The 12332-nt window shown below is 54.6% G+C and overlaps 5 protein-coding genes across 5 annotated transcripts in view; 3 read left to right on the top strand and 2 right to left on the bottom strand.

Annotated features, from left to right (window-relative positions):
* GUITHDRAFT_142436 (hypothetical protein) overlaps nt 1-956 on the bottom strand; it is a gene marked incomplete at both ends in the record, with an annotated part of 2453 nt that extends 1497 nt beyond the window's left edge. The window contains 4 exons of the mRNA XM_005827723.1: nt 172-216; nt 349-392; nt 534-588; nt 834-956. Coding sequence (XP_005827780.1) covers nt 172-216; nt 349-392; nt 534-588; nt 834-956 — 267 coding nt within the window. The remainder of the gene's footprint in view (nt 1-171; nt 217-348; nt 393-533; nt 589-833) is intronic.
* A 2013-nt stretch (nt 957-2969) lies between these two features.
* Nucleotides 2970-5612, top strand: GUITHDRAFT_113066 (hypothetical protein; the record flags this gene model as incomplete). The annotated part of the gene is made up of 4 exons (XM_005827722.1): nt 2970-3164; nt 3220-3817; nt 4021-5468; nt 5529-5612. The coding sequence occupies 4 exons, from the start codon at nt 2970-2972 to the stop codon at nt 5610-5612; spliced, it is 2325 nt and encodes a 774-aa protein (XP_005827779.1).
* A 374-nt stretch (nt 5613-5986) lies between these two features.
* GUITHDRAFT_113065 (hypothetical protein) lies at nt 5987-7280 on the bottom strand (the record flags this gene model as incomplete). Its single annotated transcript, XM_005827721.1, has 3 exons — nt 5987-6740; nt 6793-7114; nt 7268-7280. The coding sequence occupies 3 exons, from the start codon at nt 7278-7280 to the stop codon at nt 5987-5989; spliced, it is 1089 nt and encodes a 362-aa protein (XP_005827778.1).
* A 782-nt stretch (nt 7281-8062) lies between these two features.
* On the top strand, nt 8063-9923 carry GUITHDRAFT_142434 (hypothetical protein; the record flags this gene model as incomplete). Its single annotated transcript, XM_005827720.1, has 9 exons — nt 8063-8482; nt 8582-8616; nt 8668-8746; nt 8873-8934; nt 9062-9107; nt 9164-9210; nt 9259-9283; nt 9332-9417; nt 9470-9923. 9 exons carry the CDS (start codon nt 8063-8065, stop codon nt 9921-9923), a joined length of 1254 nt encoding a protein of 417 aa, XP_005827777.1.
* A 383-nt stretch (nt 9924-10306) lies between these two features.
* Nucleotides 10307-12332, top strand: part of GUITHDRAFT_142433 (hypothetical protein) — a gene marked incomplete at both ends in the record, with an annotated part of 2886 nt that continues 860 nt past the window's right edge. Inside the window, 9 exons of the mRNA XM_005827719.1 lie at nt 10307-10570; nt 10614-10646; nt 10798-10869; nt 10890-10931; nt 11205-11234; nt 11850-11902; nt 11950-12029; nt 12073-12146; nt 12190-12222. Coding sequence (XP_005827776.1) covers nt 10307-10570; nt 10614-10646; nt 10798-10869; nt 10890-10931; nt 11205-11234; nt 11850-11902; nt 11950-12029; nt 12073-12146; nt 12190-12222 — 681 coding nt within the window. The remainder of the gene's footprint in view (nt 10571-10613; nt 10647-10797; nt 10870-10889; nt 10932-11204; nt 11235-11849; nt 11903-11949; nt 12030-12072; nt 12147-12189; nt 12223-12332) is intronic.

Genomic DNA, 12332 nt, shown 5'->3' with positions numbered 1-12332 from the left:
TGCACGATCCCAGTTCCTCCAGAGCTCCGGCAGACCCTGACCTTTCCTCTCACTCCACCTCCTCCCCCCACTACGCCCCCCCTCCTCCTCCTCCTTCCACCCCTTCCTCCTCCTCCCTCCTCCTCCTTCTTCCTCCCCTTCATTCCTCCTCTTCTTCCACAGGGTCTCGACCTCTTCCAGACGTTGCGCATCAAGGGGTAGCTGAGCCTTGAGGACCTGCAAGGGGAGGAAGAGAGATGGAGAAAGGAGGAGAGAGAGCGAGAGAGTTGGGAGGGAGGAGGGCGGGGGAAAGGGGGATTGAAGGAAGGAGATGTCAGAGACGGGTGTAAACATTTCATCCTCCTCTACCTCGAGCACTTCGCGTTGATTGAGAGTTCCCTCCCCTGCTCTTACTTTACGCACAAGATTCGCGGAAGGGGGGACAACAGAAGATGATGACGACGAGGAGAAGGAGGAAGAGGAGATGGGGGCGGGTAGTGGGGGGTTGTGGGGTGGCAGGAGGAGGAGGCAGTGTTTGAGGGGGAGGATTGTACCTGAGAGGTCCACAGCCTCGAACCATCCCTCAGGGTCCTCGTCGATGCTTGGAACCTGCCAGTGGGGCACCGTCAGAGAGAAGGAAAAGGAGGAGGAGGAGGAGGAGGAGGAGGAGAGAGGGTCGGACTGAACGGCGAGAGAAGCAACGAACAAGAGATCGGAGTGCAACCTGCCGAACACTATCGAAGGAGCGTCTGCAGACAGGGCAATGCTTCCCTCCCCTGTGCCGTTCTCGGTGGTTCGGAAGGAGAAAGAAATCTAACGCACACCTGCTAGAGTTCATAACGTCGCAAGCACACCTGACAAATGCTTGTCAATATCGCCACCGAGGCAGGGATGTGAAGTTCCGACCTGTAGTGCAAGAAATGGGGGCAGATCCTCTTGCTGTTCTTCAAGAAGACAGAGCAAGCCTCCTTGTGCATATCGTCGAAACAAACAACGCACTCTGCAAACTGCACAACAAATGTCATCTTCATAATCATCATCATCAACAACAACAATATCATCATCATCATAATCATCATCATCGTGCTTTCCCAACCTTAAGTGCGAGCTGTTGAGCAGCTGGAGTGTTTGCCGGGCAGAAATTCTTCAAGCTGTACATTCTGCGCATGTCAATCCGTGACTGAGCGATAGAAGAGCTTTGGAGCTGGATAAGCACTGTCAGCATCGCACCAACCTCCAACCCTCCTCTCTTCTTCTCTCCTCTTTCTCCCTCCTCTCCTCCTCGCCTCCTCCTCTTTCCTCCCCTCCCCCTATCTCCTCTCCTCTTCCTCTCTTCCTCTCTCCTCACCTCTTCCTCAAGAGGAGGCGCTGAGGGCTGCACATCCCCTGCTCCCGCCGCACCAGTCTGAGCTGGCCGCATGTAGCTTGGGGCACGAGAAAGCGTGCTGGTAGCTGAAGAGCATGTGCACGTTGGCACACAGACGTATGATGGAGGAGGGGGATGGAGACGAGATGGGGGATGGGAAGGGAGGAGAGGAGAAGGAGAAAGGAAGGAGAAGAGAGGAGAGGAAGGGGCAGCGGAAGAGAGAAGGGAGGGGGGGGAAGGATGAGGAGGAGGGGAGGCAGAAGGAGGAGGGGAGGGAGAAGGAGGAAGGGAGGGAGAAGGAGGATGGGAGGAAGGTGAAGGAGGGAAGAAGGTGGATCCAGGAGGGAAACAGGGGGGAAGGGAGAGGAGAGAAGGAAGAGGGTATTGTACCTGGTGGTTGGGAGGAGGCAGACGTGCGCGTTAGGAGGTAGGAGGGGATGGACCAGTGAGAGGTCTTCGTGCGATGATCGACGTAGTAATTCCTCCCCGATGCTGGGTCGACCCGACGCTCCCACCCCTCAGGAAGGCAATCATACCGCTGGTAGGAACTCAACATGAGCAAAGGAGGAGAGGGGAAAGGATGTGGGAAGCAGGGGGGAAGGAGTTGAGCGCGGAGTGGGGAGGAGATCGTGGTGAGGGGAGAGGGAGGAGAGGGAAGAAGGAGGGAGGGGCGGGGGACCGGATCTAGAGGAGCAGAATTTGAAACAGTTTGCTGAGGCTGCCGATTTTCACAGTCACGCACTGATGCACAGCAGAGACTCTGTGTCACCATGGCTGAGGGAGGATACCATGATGTCTGTCTTGTCCTGTGATTGATGTAGTACGTCCTTCCTGCTCACTCAATCATTCCCGCCCCCCGTCCCGCCCACTCTATGGCGCGCTTCCATTCTTCTTTTCCTAGGTTTCCTCTCCAACCCAGGTCCTGCCTGACTCTGTTCCCACCTCCTCTCCTCATAGGAAGGCTCTTCTTTGCTCTGCTCGATTTAGATCCCTCCTCTCGATCCATCTTTGTTTTCTTCTGTTGGAATTCAATCGTATTCGAAACTTTCACAACAGCTTCTCTCGACACTCGAGTTACTCTTTCCTTCACAAGGTCTCCTCCTCTCTGCTTCCACTTCCTCCCAATCTTACTCTCCTCCTCTCCCTCTCCTCCTCTCCCTCTCCTCTCCTCCTCTCCTCCTCTCACCGGTCTTCGGATCAACCGCTGACTGCCATTCTTCCATTCTTGAGAGCTCAGTGTACGAAAAAAATCATACTGACTACCCCACCCCTGTCTTTATTAAGTCTCTTGGAAATGACCCACTATGTACCCCTATTTCTCTATTGAAAATACCCCCTTTATCCAATCAACTACCCTACCCACAGACCAATCTAGGAAAATCCAATTCAGATGCTGGAAAGTGCGACATAGTGAAGCGCGAGTTGAAGTCAGCGGGAGGGAGGGAGGGAGGGAGGGAGGGAGGGAGGGAGGGAGGGAGGGAGGGAGGGAGGGAGGAAGACAGCACGAGGACAGAAGGTGAGCGGAGGAGAGAGGAGAGAGGAGAGAGGAGAGAAGATGAAGAAATGAGACATGGACACGCCGTGGATATTCAAGTGAAATAATCAACACAAACCCGATTTGAGCATGAATCAAGCTTTCAGACGGGCATCACATCGCCTATGGATTTTGACATGCTCTCTTGTTGTCGTCGTTCTGACATTCATCCATCCTTGTGCTGTGTGTGTTGGAGCACCATCGAAGCAAGGTAATGATGTCTTGAATGGACGCTACGACATTTCCTGGCGAAGTCCCTCCAATTCATCCAAAGACTCGATGCCGGTGAACTTGCTCTGTCGTCTCTCTACCATAAAGAGCTGATCGTGGTCTCTTCCAGCTAGGCAACGGGGATCTGGCAGCAAATGTCTGGACTGAGGCGGCAACAGGGGACGTCGTCGTGCTTCTTGCCAAGTCAGACTCGTGGAGCGAGGAAGCAAGGCTGTTGAAGTTGGGCGAGCTGAGAATCTCTGTGTATCCAAGACAGCAGGACAAAGGAGATGTTCTGTTTGAGCAGACTTTGCACCTCGCCAATGCCACGATTTCTATCACCACCAAGGATGTCAGGATACAGTTATGGGTGCATGCAGACACCAACAAGCTCCGAGTCTCTGTCAGGTCGCACCTTGTCGAGACCAACGTGCGAGCGTCGTTGCGGATCTGGAGGAACGAGAGTCGCAAGTTCCGACGGGGAGAGGAGGGAGGGGCGTACGGGTGTAACTGCCGAGAGAACCTTGTCCGACCGGACTCTATGTATGAAGATCCGAATGCCATTGTCTGGTACCATCGGAATGGGAACGAGACCTGCTACGAGCACAGCCTAGCGCTCGAAGGAATCGGGGGAGGAGAGGATCCCTTGAGATTCCTCACGTCGGGCGGCAGCGTTGAAGGGAGGACCGTTGATGGGTCAGAGTACAGGCCGATGGTGAAGAAGAGCGGTACTTTGATGCGTCTTTCCTTGATCCCCTTCAGTGTTCCCATCTCTCCTCTCCTCTCTTCCCTCCGCTCCGCTCCCCTTTCCACCCCTTCTCTCCTCTCCTCTCCTCTCTCCTCCCTTCGCTGCTCCTCACCACTCATCGTCTCTTCCTTCTTACCTCTCCTGGTCTCTTTCCTCCTGCTGTTGGTCTGAACTTGGCTACAGCGCATGTGCTGGAAAGTGTTGAGGCAGCCCACGAGCACCGGCTGGTGGTTTCAGCCGTCACCATGAGGGCCGCGGAGATCCACCAGTGGCTGGACGAGCTCACGAAGGTGAGGCAGAGAGAAGTTGCCATGGCCGATCACAGGAGATGGTGGGAGAAGTTCTGGAGCAAGTCGCTCATCGACATCCGTCAAGATGGTCAAGAGAAGGAGGCAACAAACGATGACGCGTTTTTGGTCAGCAGAGCTTTCGCTCTCGAGCGGTTCATGATAGCGGCGGGAGGACGAGGGGAGTTCCCGATCAAGTTCAACGGAGGACTTTTCACCGTAGGGAGCGATCGCTATGATGAGGACTACAGGGAGTGGGGGGGAGGAGGCTTCTGGTTTCAGAACACGCGGCTCATCTACTGGAGCATGATGGAGAGTGGAGACTTTGCGCTCATGGACCCGTTCTTCAACATGTACAACAAGTCCCTGAAGCTGCACGAGGCTCGCAGCATGCGGTGGTTCCAGCATGGTGGCGTGCGCGTCCCAGAGGTGATGATGTTCTGGGGAGGGTATGCAGGAGAGACGTACGGGTGCGATCGGGGGGACAAGCCCGTCTGGGCCGTGAGCAACCCGTACGTCCGTCACTCCACCTCCCAGGCTGTGGAGCTGCTGGCGATGCAGCTGGAGAGGATGCGATACTTTGACATCCCGTCAAGGGCAGCTGGGGATTTCTTGGAACGCCTCCTCCTCCCCCTGTTGGAGGGAGTGATGACCTTTTACCTGCAGCACTTCCAGGTCGATCGGGAGGGGAAGCTTGTGCTTGCTCCCTCCCAGTGCTTGGAGACGCTGCAGGAGGCGATCAATCCGCTCCCCGATGTTGCCGGCCTTGTGCACGTGGTGCAGGAGCTGTTGTCCCTCCCTCCCTCATTCCTCCCAGCCAGTGTTCGTGCTACCTTGCAAGCTTTCTCCTCTAAAATCCCCAGGATCCCGACGGGCCTGCTAGGAAGCAGCAGGCAATGCACGCGATCAGCTCAGATACTGAAGGAGGATACCCTCGCGTGCCTGCGGGAGGGAGGCGAAGCTGCTGCCCCCGACGGCTCGGAGCGCATCCTCCCGGCGGAGGTCTGGAGGGACAGGCGGGAGAACATCGAGAACCCAGAGCTGTACGGCATCTTCCCCTTCCCCGTCTTCGGGAGGTCTCAACCAACATGGCAGAACATCTCGCTAGAGGTCGCCTCCTCCTCCTACCGCCACAGGAAGGTCGCATGCAACGTCGGCTGGTGTCAGGACATAGTCCAGGCCGCCCTCCTCGGACTCGTCAACGAGTCTGCCGCTATGCTAGTCGACAGGGCCCGAGCTCCCTCCTTGCGCTTCCCCGGCTTCTGGCTCCAGCACTTTGACTTTACCCCCGAGGTTGACCATGGGGTCGTTGCCAAGCTCGCCTTGCAGCGGATGCTTATCCAGGTACTTGCGTGCTCTCCTCAGCTGCGACTGCCCTCCTCTCCTTCACTTCTTCCTACTCAGTTCTTCCTCTTCCCCCTTCCTCTGCCTTCCTTCCTATGCACGCCCTCGGTCTCTATCGCCAACGTTCTTCCTAATCAATCTTGAACTCACCCTCCCGCTCCTAGTTTGCAGGAGACAAGATACTTCTCTTCCCGACATGGCCGCGGGGGTGGAGCGTTCACTTCAGACTGCATGCGAGAAGGAACACTGTTGTGGAGGCTTCGTGCGAGGAGGGACAGCTGGTGTTCCTGTCAGTCTCGCCTCCCCATCGAGCCAAGGACGTTCAGTTTGCCGGGGGAGTTTGTAGGCCCTCCCGACAAGATGCGAGGGCGGTGGAAGTGCAGCGATAGAAGACAGGGGCGGGGATGGGTATCAGTGTAAACTAGAGGTGTTGATATGTACAAATAGTAGATGACTGTAAGACAGAGTACAAACAGAGCTGATTTGACATAGTCGACATGTTACACAACAGGAACGTGCTATCTATGGAAGAGGTGCGTCAAGACGTTCAAGAGCGATCCATCCAGCAAGAAGTGGTGGAGCTTGTCGATCCCGATGGTCACAAGTTTCGGTTGATTCATCAAGTAGGAGAACTGCTTCAAATGTGAAATCCTGTTCGCCAGGCTGTACATGGGGGCCTGAAGCTTCTCCAGCATTGTAAGACTCTGATGGAAAAGCTTCACTGCCGAGTGTGCAATGGGCTTGTCCAGAAGATCGACCGCCTGCTCCCAGATGTAGTTGTTGATCTCCTCGACCAGACCCTCCGTGTTCTGCTTGCCCACCTTCGCCTCAACCTTCTCCTCCACCTTCTTTGCCCTCGTGAACATCAGCCCCAGCCTGGTCAGGTCCCGTCGGATGAGTTTCAAGGTCACGCGCTCCCTCTTGCTCAGAGGCGTCTCCTCTCCCTGAGCATGCGAGCGACTGTGCTCCTTGCTGTTCACCTCGAGCAGTGCACTACATTCTTCCTTTCCTTCAGCCTTCTTCAGACGCTTCAGATCAAACTCGTCCTTCTTCAGACGCTTCAGATCAAACTCGTCCTTCTTCAGACGCTTCAGATCAAACTCGTCCTTCTTCAGGCGGACGAGGGAACCCGCGCCGTCTCTCGGTGACGAGCCCTCAGAGAACATTCTAGGCTTTATGTTGATCTTGCAAGCGTCCGGCTGGAACCTCCTCATCACTGTGACCATATCACCTCGCAGACCAGGCATGAAACCCCATGTGGAAGGTAGAATACTATACAATGCACAAATGAGAAACGGGAAGTCCCTCCATGACACAACCATACTCTGCCGGAAGACTAAAATCTCTCCAACTAGATTCAACTATCTGATAGCGTTTTGTGTACGAGCACTTGATCCAAATCGCCACATTACACTCTGGAGTCAGAACATGACGCTGGTCTTCACCCCAGATTGGATAACGGCCAAGAATGCCAATTCGCCAGTAGGATTTGCTGCAAGGAACGCTGCTTGATATTAAAGCACTTCTTCTCGTGTTCTTCTGGTTCTTCTTGTTCTTCTGGTTCTTCTTGTTCTTCTGGTTCTTCTTCTTCTTGTTCTTCTTGTTCTTCTTGTTCTTCTTCTTCTTCTTCTTCTTCTTCTTCTTCTCTTTCACACGTCAACCAAATCTGCTATTGATGCATCGATGAAGCCCAACCCCCAAATTTCTACCCCTGCTCTGAAACCCTGCCTCAACAGGACCCCACCCGTTTCATTGACTACCCCTGCTCAAAGAACCCACACTTTGACATCAATCTGTACCATTACGACCCATGATGTACCCTACCCAATTTCACATTTCCCAACCACTTGAACCATCATCACCCCTACTCAAAATTAGGCACCCCCAAGTTTTGCCAGTGTTCCCAAGAGAACTCTCGATGGGGTGGGATCATTTGGTAGAGTCTGGATTTAATCTTGAAAATGTGTTCAATAATTTCAAATATTTATGTATTTGAGCACTATTTTTATCAAATTTAAGCAAATTTTATAGATCCCACGGAAGAATTCCCTTGCAAGGAACCACTGAAGTAAAGACTCAATATAAAATGGAAGTTTTATAATTACTCTGTCAGTACAAAATTAAGGTACCAATACAACTAAAAATAAAACAAATAACATTTTTAAAAAGCAGTTTTATGTTGAATTGTACAAAGGGTGGTGTAGAATATGTAGCTAAAATAAGCATAAATGAGGCTAAACACAACAAACTTGGCTCAAATAATCAATATACTACTTATTTAAACAATATGTGGCCTAAAATGACAATATCATGGGGTAGGGTGCTTCATGAAATCGGGGGACGAAAAAAAAATTGATTTACAGCCTCATCCCTCCGCAGACTGATGAAACCTCATCCCCGCACTGACATTGCAGACTCAATGGGCCCCTCATACCGATCACATTTTCACCCTCATCCACTATCGAATAGGAGGGGTAATAATGCAGTAGAAAGCAGGGGTACACGTGCTGAAGCAATCCATGATGAAGGGGTACAAAAGTCTGAGATACTGGGGGGTGGGGGGGTCATGGGGTTTGTGAATCGGGGATGATAAAATGGTGACAGGGAGGGAGGGGGGGAGGGGGAAGGCGCTGCTGCCGCTGCTGCTGCTGCTAGCTGCAGCAAGGGGGCAGACCGTGTCTTTCCTGGAGCCTGTGAATGGTTCCACCTTCCTGGAGGGTAGCAACGTCTCTGTTGTGTTCTCAGCTTCTACAGCGTGCAAGACCGCACTTTACCTGGATGGGGACCTTGTCCTCAGCTCCGACATGCAACCAGGGGAGCGATCCTCGGTGCTACTTTATCCTGTCAGTGCTGGAAGTAAGGTGCTGAGCTTGCGCACCATCTTGCCTGGAAGTTCGGGGACGACGTTCGAGTCGAGCGAGGTAATGTTTTTGGTTATTCCGGATCCGAGCGGTGGAGCGAAATCGACGGACAAGTTTGTTTCAGACGACAGGGAGGGTTTGACGACATGCCAGGTAGACTGGATGACAACATCTTGTGTTGCCTTGTTTGTCTGTACATGTGCGAGCGAAGGATTCACTGCATATCCCGCTCACGGTGATCGGGTGCCGTAGGATCCTATCGCGGCGGCATCGAGGGAGGATGGCGGGTGAGCGATGAGCTTGTGCTGATCGTCCAGCTCTCGCTCACTGTCCTGAAGACGCTGGAAGAACGATTGGTACTTCCCGAATGACTGCAAGCTTTCTCGATATCGCAAGGTCGACCCTGTCGCTGTGCCGGTCTGCGAGGCCCACTGAGCTATAGAGTGCAGGAGGAGGTTCTGTCATGCTTCCGGCACAAGACCGTGCTCTTTGCGGTTGAACCTGCTGCTTGCACATGGGTCTGCTCCTCATCCCCAAGGCCAGGGAGACTCGTTGGTCCGCCACCTGTTCGTTAGCCTTGCAAGTACCTGCCTCGAGGACGACAGGTCCTTCTCCCTCCCCTCGCTCAAGGAGAGCACGTGACTGCCCTCACCCAGTCGTAACTCGAGCATCATAGAGCATGCGAGGTACCCGATGTCGAGGAAGGAGGCGGGTGGGCTGATCTCGCGGCAGAGATGGAGACCTGCTGACGCTGGAGGACGAAGCATACTCGCCCGAGGTACCCTGATGCAGCCTTGCGACCCTGGATGGTCTTGGGCTTGACTTGTTGGGCAGGAGATCGAAGAGATCAGGACGAAATGCTCGAGGAAACTCAGATACATGTGCGCCTGAGAGCGCCTCGGGGCGAAGTCACGCTGATCTGGTGGCAGGAATCATCTCTTCTGCGAGGGGAAGGTAAGAATTCCGGCTCTCCAGTGACAGGGATGGACGTTTTTGCGGCAGATCAAGACGAGTTTCAATATCGGGGAGGGAGGGAGGCTCCTCTACTACGGGATGTGGCGCTTCATTCATCGCAATCTCTTCCTCCAGTGAGTCTCTGGAGTCAACTTAGGCCGTTCCCTCACTCCTCCTGCTGCGCAGAGAGGTCTACCGCATGCTGGACGGTCCGGGGGCTCCCTCGCTCATCGTGCTTGGGGTGGGGAACCACGAGCTGAATGCGGTGAGGGTGGCAGGAACTGATGCAGCGTGCCCCGAGGAGTGTCTGTGCTCAGCCGGGTTCAGCTCGTGGTTCGATACCCTGAGGGTAATCTTTGAGGGGGATCGATACCTTCGGACTATTCCCATCGTCTTCGTCCTCCCCTCGGCTCAAAACGAGGACTTGAAGCCGCCCGACTACGCATGGCAGAACAACGACCTGGTCCTGCTCTTCAATGAGCGAGCCAAGTCGATTTTCTCCCCCAGCTCCAACGTGAGGATCTTTGACACGTTCTGGATGACGACGATGAGGATGCAGGACAGCGTCGACTCGATCCACTATGGCAAAGCAACCAATGCGATGCTGGTACAGGTGCTGCTGAACCATGCGTGCAAGTGAAGGCAACGAGTGTCGAAGTTTCTCACTCGTTCCCTCACACGCTGCCCGTCCAGCTCTCCTTCTCGTTGCCCTGAGTGCTGCGAGATTGCGGCCTACCCCTTAACGTCATTATTGTTATCAACATCAACAAAGTGATCCGCCTTCCAAGAGCCTACTAAAGTTCGACTAGTCGGATCGTCACAGAGTGGGGCAGTTAAACGTGGGATACTGACTGAGGCCCGGTCGAGCTTGCTGTCCTCTCGCATGGACTGGGGCGGACCTGGAAACCGGAGGCCATGGCGATGGAGGGAGCGGGAGATCGAGCTTGAGGTTGAGGAGGAAGGAAGGGAGGAGGAGGAGGAGAGAGGAGAGGAGGAGAGTCTTGATATATCAAGATCGTATCGATGAGACCTGCCTTCCTGTTCCTTGTCTTCCTCCTCTGCTGCAGCCAAGCCTCTTCGCTCGTCTCCCCACCTGCCCGCCTCCTCTCCAGCGAGGCCGGATCCTCGCCCTCTATGCTGGTCAGCGCTCTTGGAGCGCTCCGAAAGCTCGTTCACCACAGCCATGAAAGTCTCGCTGTTGATGGGAAGAATCCGTCACCCAGCAACGAGGACAGGAAGCAGTTCATACGCATTAGCCCCGCCGCCTACGTACATTCTGACCTCTACGTACGCGCGCGATGGGACTGTGCTCATCTGACGGATGGAGCAGATGGATGAGTATGGGATCACTCACTACAGGAAGGTCCCGTCCGACCTTCTCCAAGACTTCTCGTCTCCTCGACGCCATGACCCCTCGAGGTGAAGATAGCCATGCGCGGTTGGGAGCTGAGAGTCGGTACAGGAGCACGAGAGTTCTCCTCCTCCTCCACAAGTTTGTTCGTCTTGTGCTGCAGGCGATCATCGAGATCTTCAGAGTCTTGTCCAACACCATGCAGATCCCAGTGCCTTGCTCCTCTTGCCGGAGGGTGGCTGACTTTGCCAGCAGAGCCAAGCGTTCGAGAAGTTTCTGATGGAGCAGGAGAAGCGGGTAACACGAGTAGAGATAGGAGGAGGAGGAGGAGGAGGAGGAGGAGGAGGAGGAGGAGGAGGAGGAGGAGGAGGAGGAGGAGGAGGAAGAGGAGGAGGAGGAGGAGGAGGAGGAGGAGGAGGAGGAGGAGAGGGAAGTGAGAGGGTCAAGGTGTTTCTGACAGCCTGATGGCAGCAGGCGAGGGCGCATGGGAGGAGCTCTCGTAGCCTCAAGGGATCGTATGTGGTGCAATCATAACATAGCCTTCCCTTTCAAGTGACGATGCGCTGACAGGTACTGCCGATCATCTCCATCCACTCCCAGGTAAACTCTCCTCCCCTCATTCTTCTCCTTTCCCCTCCTCCAGTCCTCCTCCTTCCTCCTCCTCCACTCCTCCTCCTCCTTCCCCCTCCTCCTCCTCCTTCCTTCCCCCTCCTCCTCCTCCTTCCTCCTCCTCCTCCACTCCTCCTCCTCCTTCTTTCCCTCCCGCATCGTCTTCTGTCTTCCCCGTTGAAAGACTTTCAGGATCGCACGCTCAGCGGGCATCGAGACACTCCAACCAACGTGATGAGTCGGAAGACCTGGCGAGCTGCGTTCCTGCTGTTCCTCTAAGGTGACCGGGAGACGCAGGGGATACACGGAGTACATGCAGCGGGTTGGGATGGGAAGGGGATACAGGCGGAAATCTCCTCCAGCGCATGTAAAAACTTTGTTTTCTGTCTGTGTTTATTGCTTGCTTTCGTTAGTTTTCAGCATCAGAATGTGAAGGAAAGTCTGTTGTGCTCCTTGAACTGGCTACTTGTCTTGTCTTGTCTTGTCTTGTCTTGTCTTGTCTTGTCTTGTCTTGTGGATCAGATGCTCTTGTTCGTTCTCCCACCCTCCCTGTCCCCACCCTTGATGCTTCTCTCTCCCGCCTCGCTCCTCATGATCCTCGTGCAGAAACCATCCAAGTGTAAGGATCACGTGAGTCACTTGCTCGACGACGACGGCAGGTTATCCTCCCGCCCGCTGTCGTTCGTTCTGCTTACCATGCTGGCAGTGATGGCCCGGGGCACTGTTGGCTGCTGTCGGACGGTCAAGGAGGGGAGTTCGTTGTCGACCTCGGGAGCAAGAGAGACAGTGAGATTCTTCTTGTCTCCTCCTGCTCCTGACTTGCTCTCAGTCTATGCCGTTGCTATCCGGAACACGGGAGGAGGGGGAGGAGGGAACAGAGGGACGAGGGAGTTTTCGCTGGAGGTGGTGAAGGAGGGCGATCCTGTGGTTGTGAAGATTTCCTCAGGTGTCAAACGACATGATCGAGTGGTTTTGCAAGGTGAGGATGGGGGAGGGGGTTAGGGCAGAGTCTTTAGATGTGGAAAGACGGGTGGAGACTGTGTGCAGTCCTTTTCTCCCGCGGCATCCTCCTCCTCCTCCCCCCCCCTC

The sequence above is a fragment of the Guillardia theta genome (assembly GCF_000315625.1).
Source record: "Guillardia theta CCMP2712 unplaced genomic scaffold GUITHscaffold_64, whole genome shotgun sequence".
Lineage (NCBI taxonomy): Eukaryota > Cryptophyceae > Pyrenomonadales > Geminigeraceae > Guillardia > Guillardia theta.
This window is presented reverse-complemented; position numbering and strand designations above follow the sequence as displayed.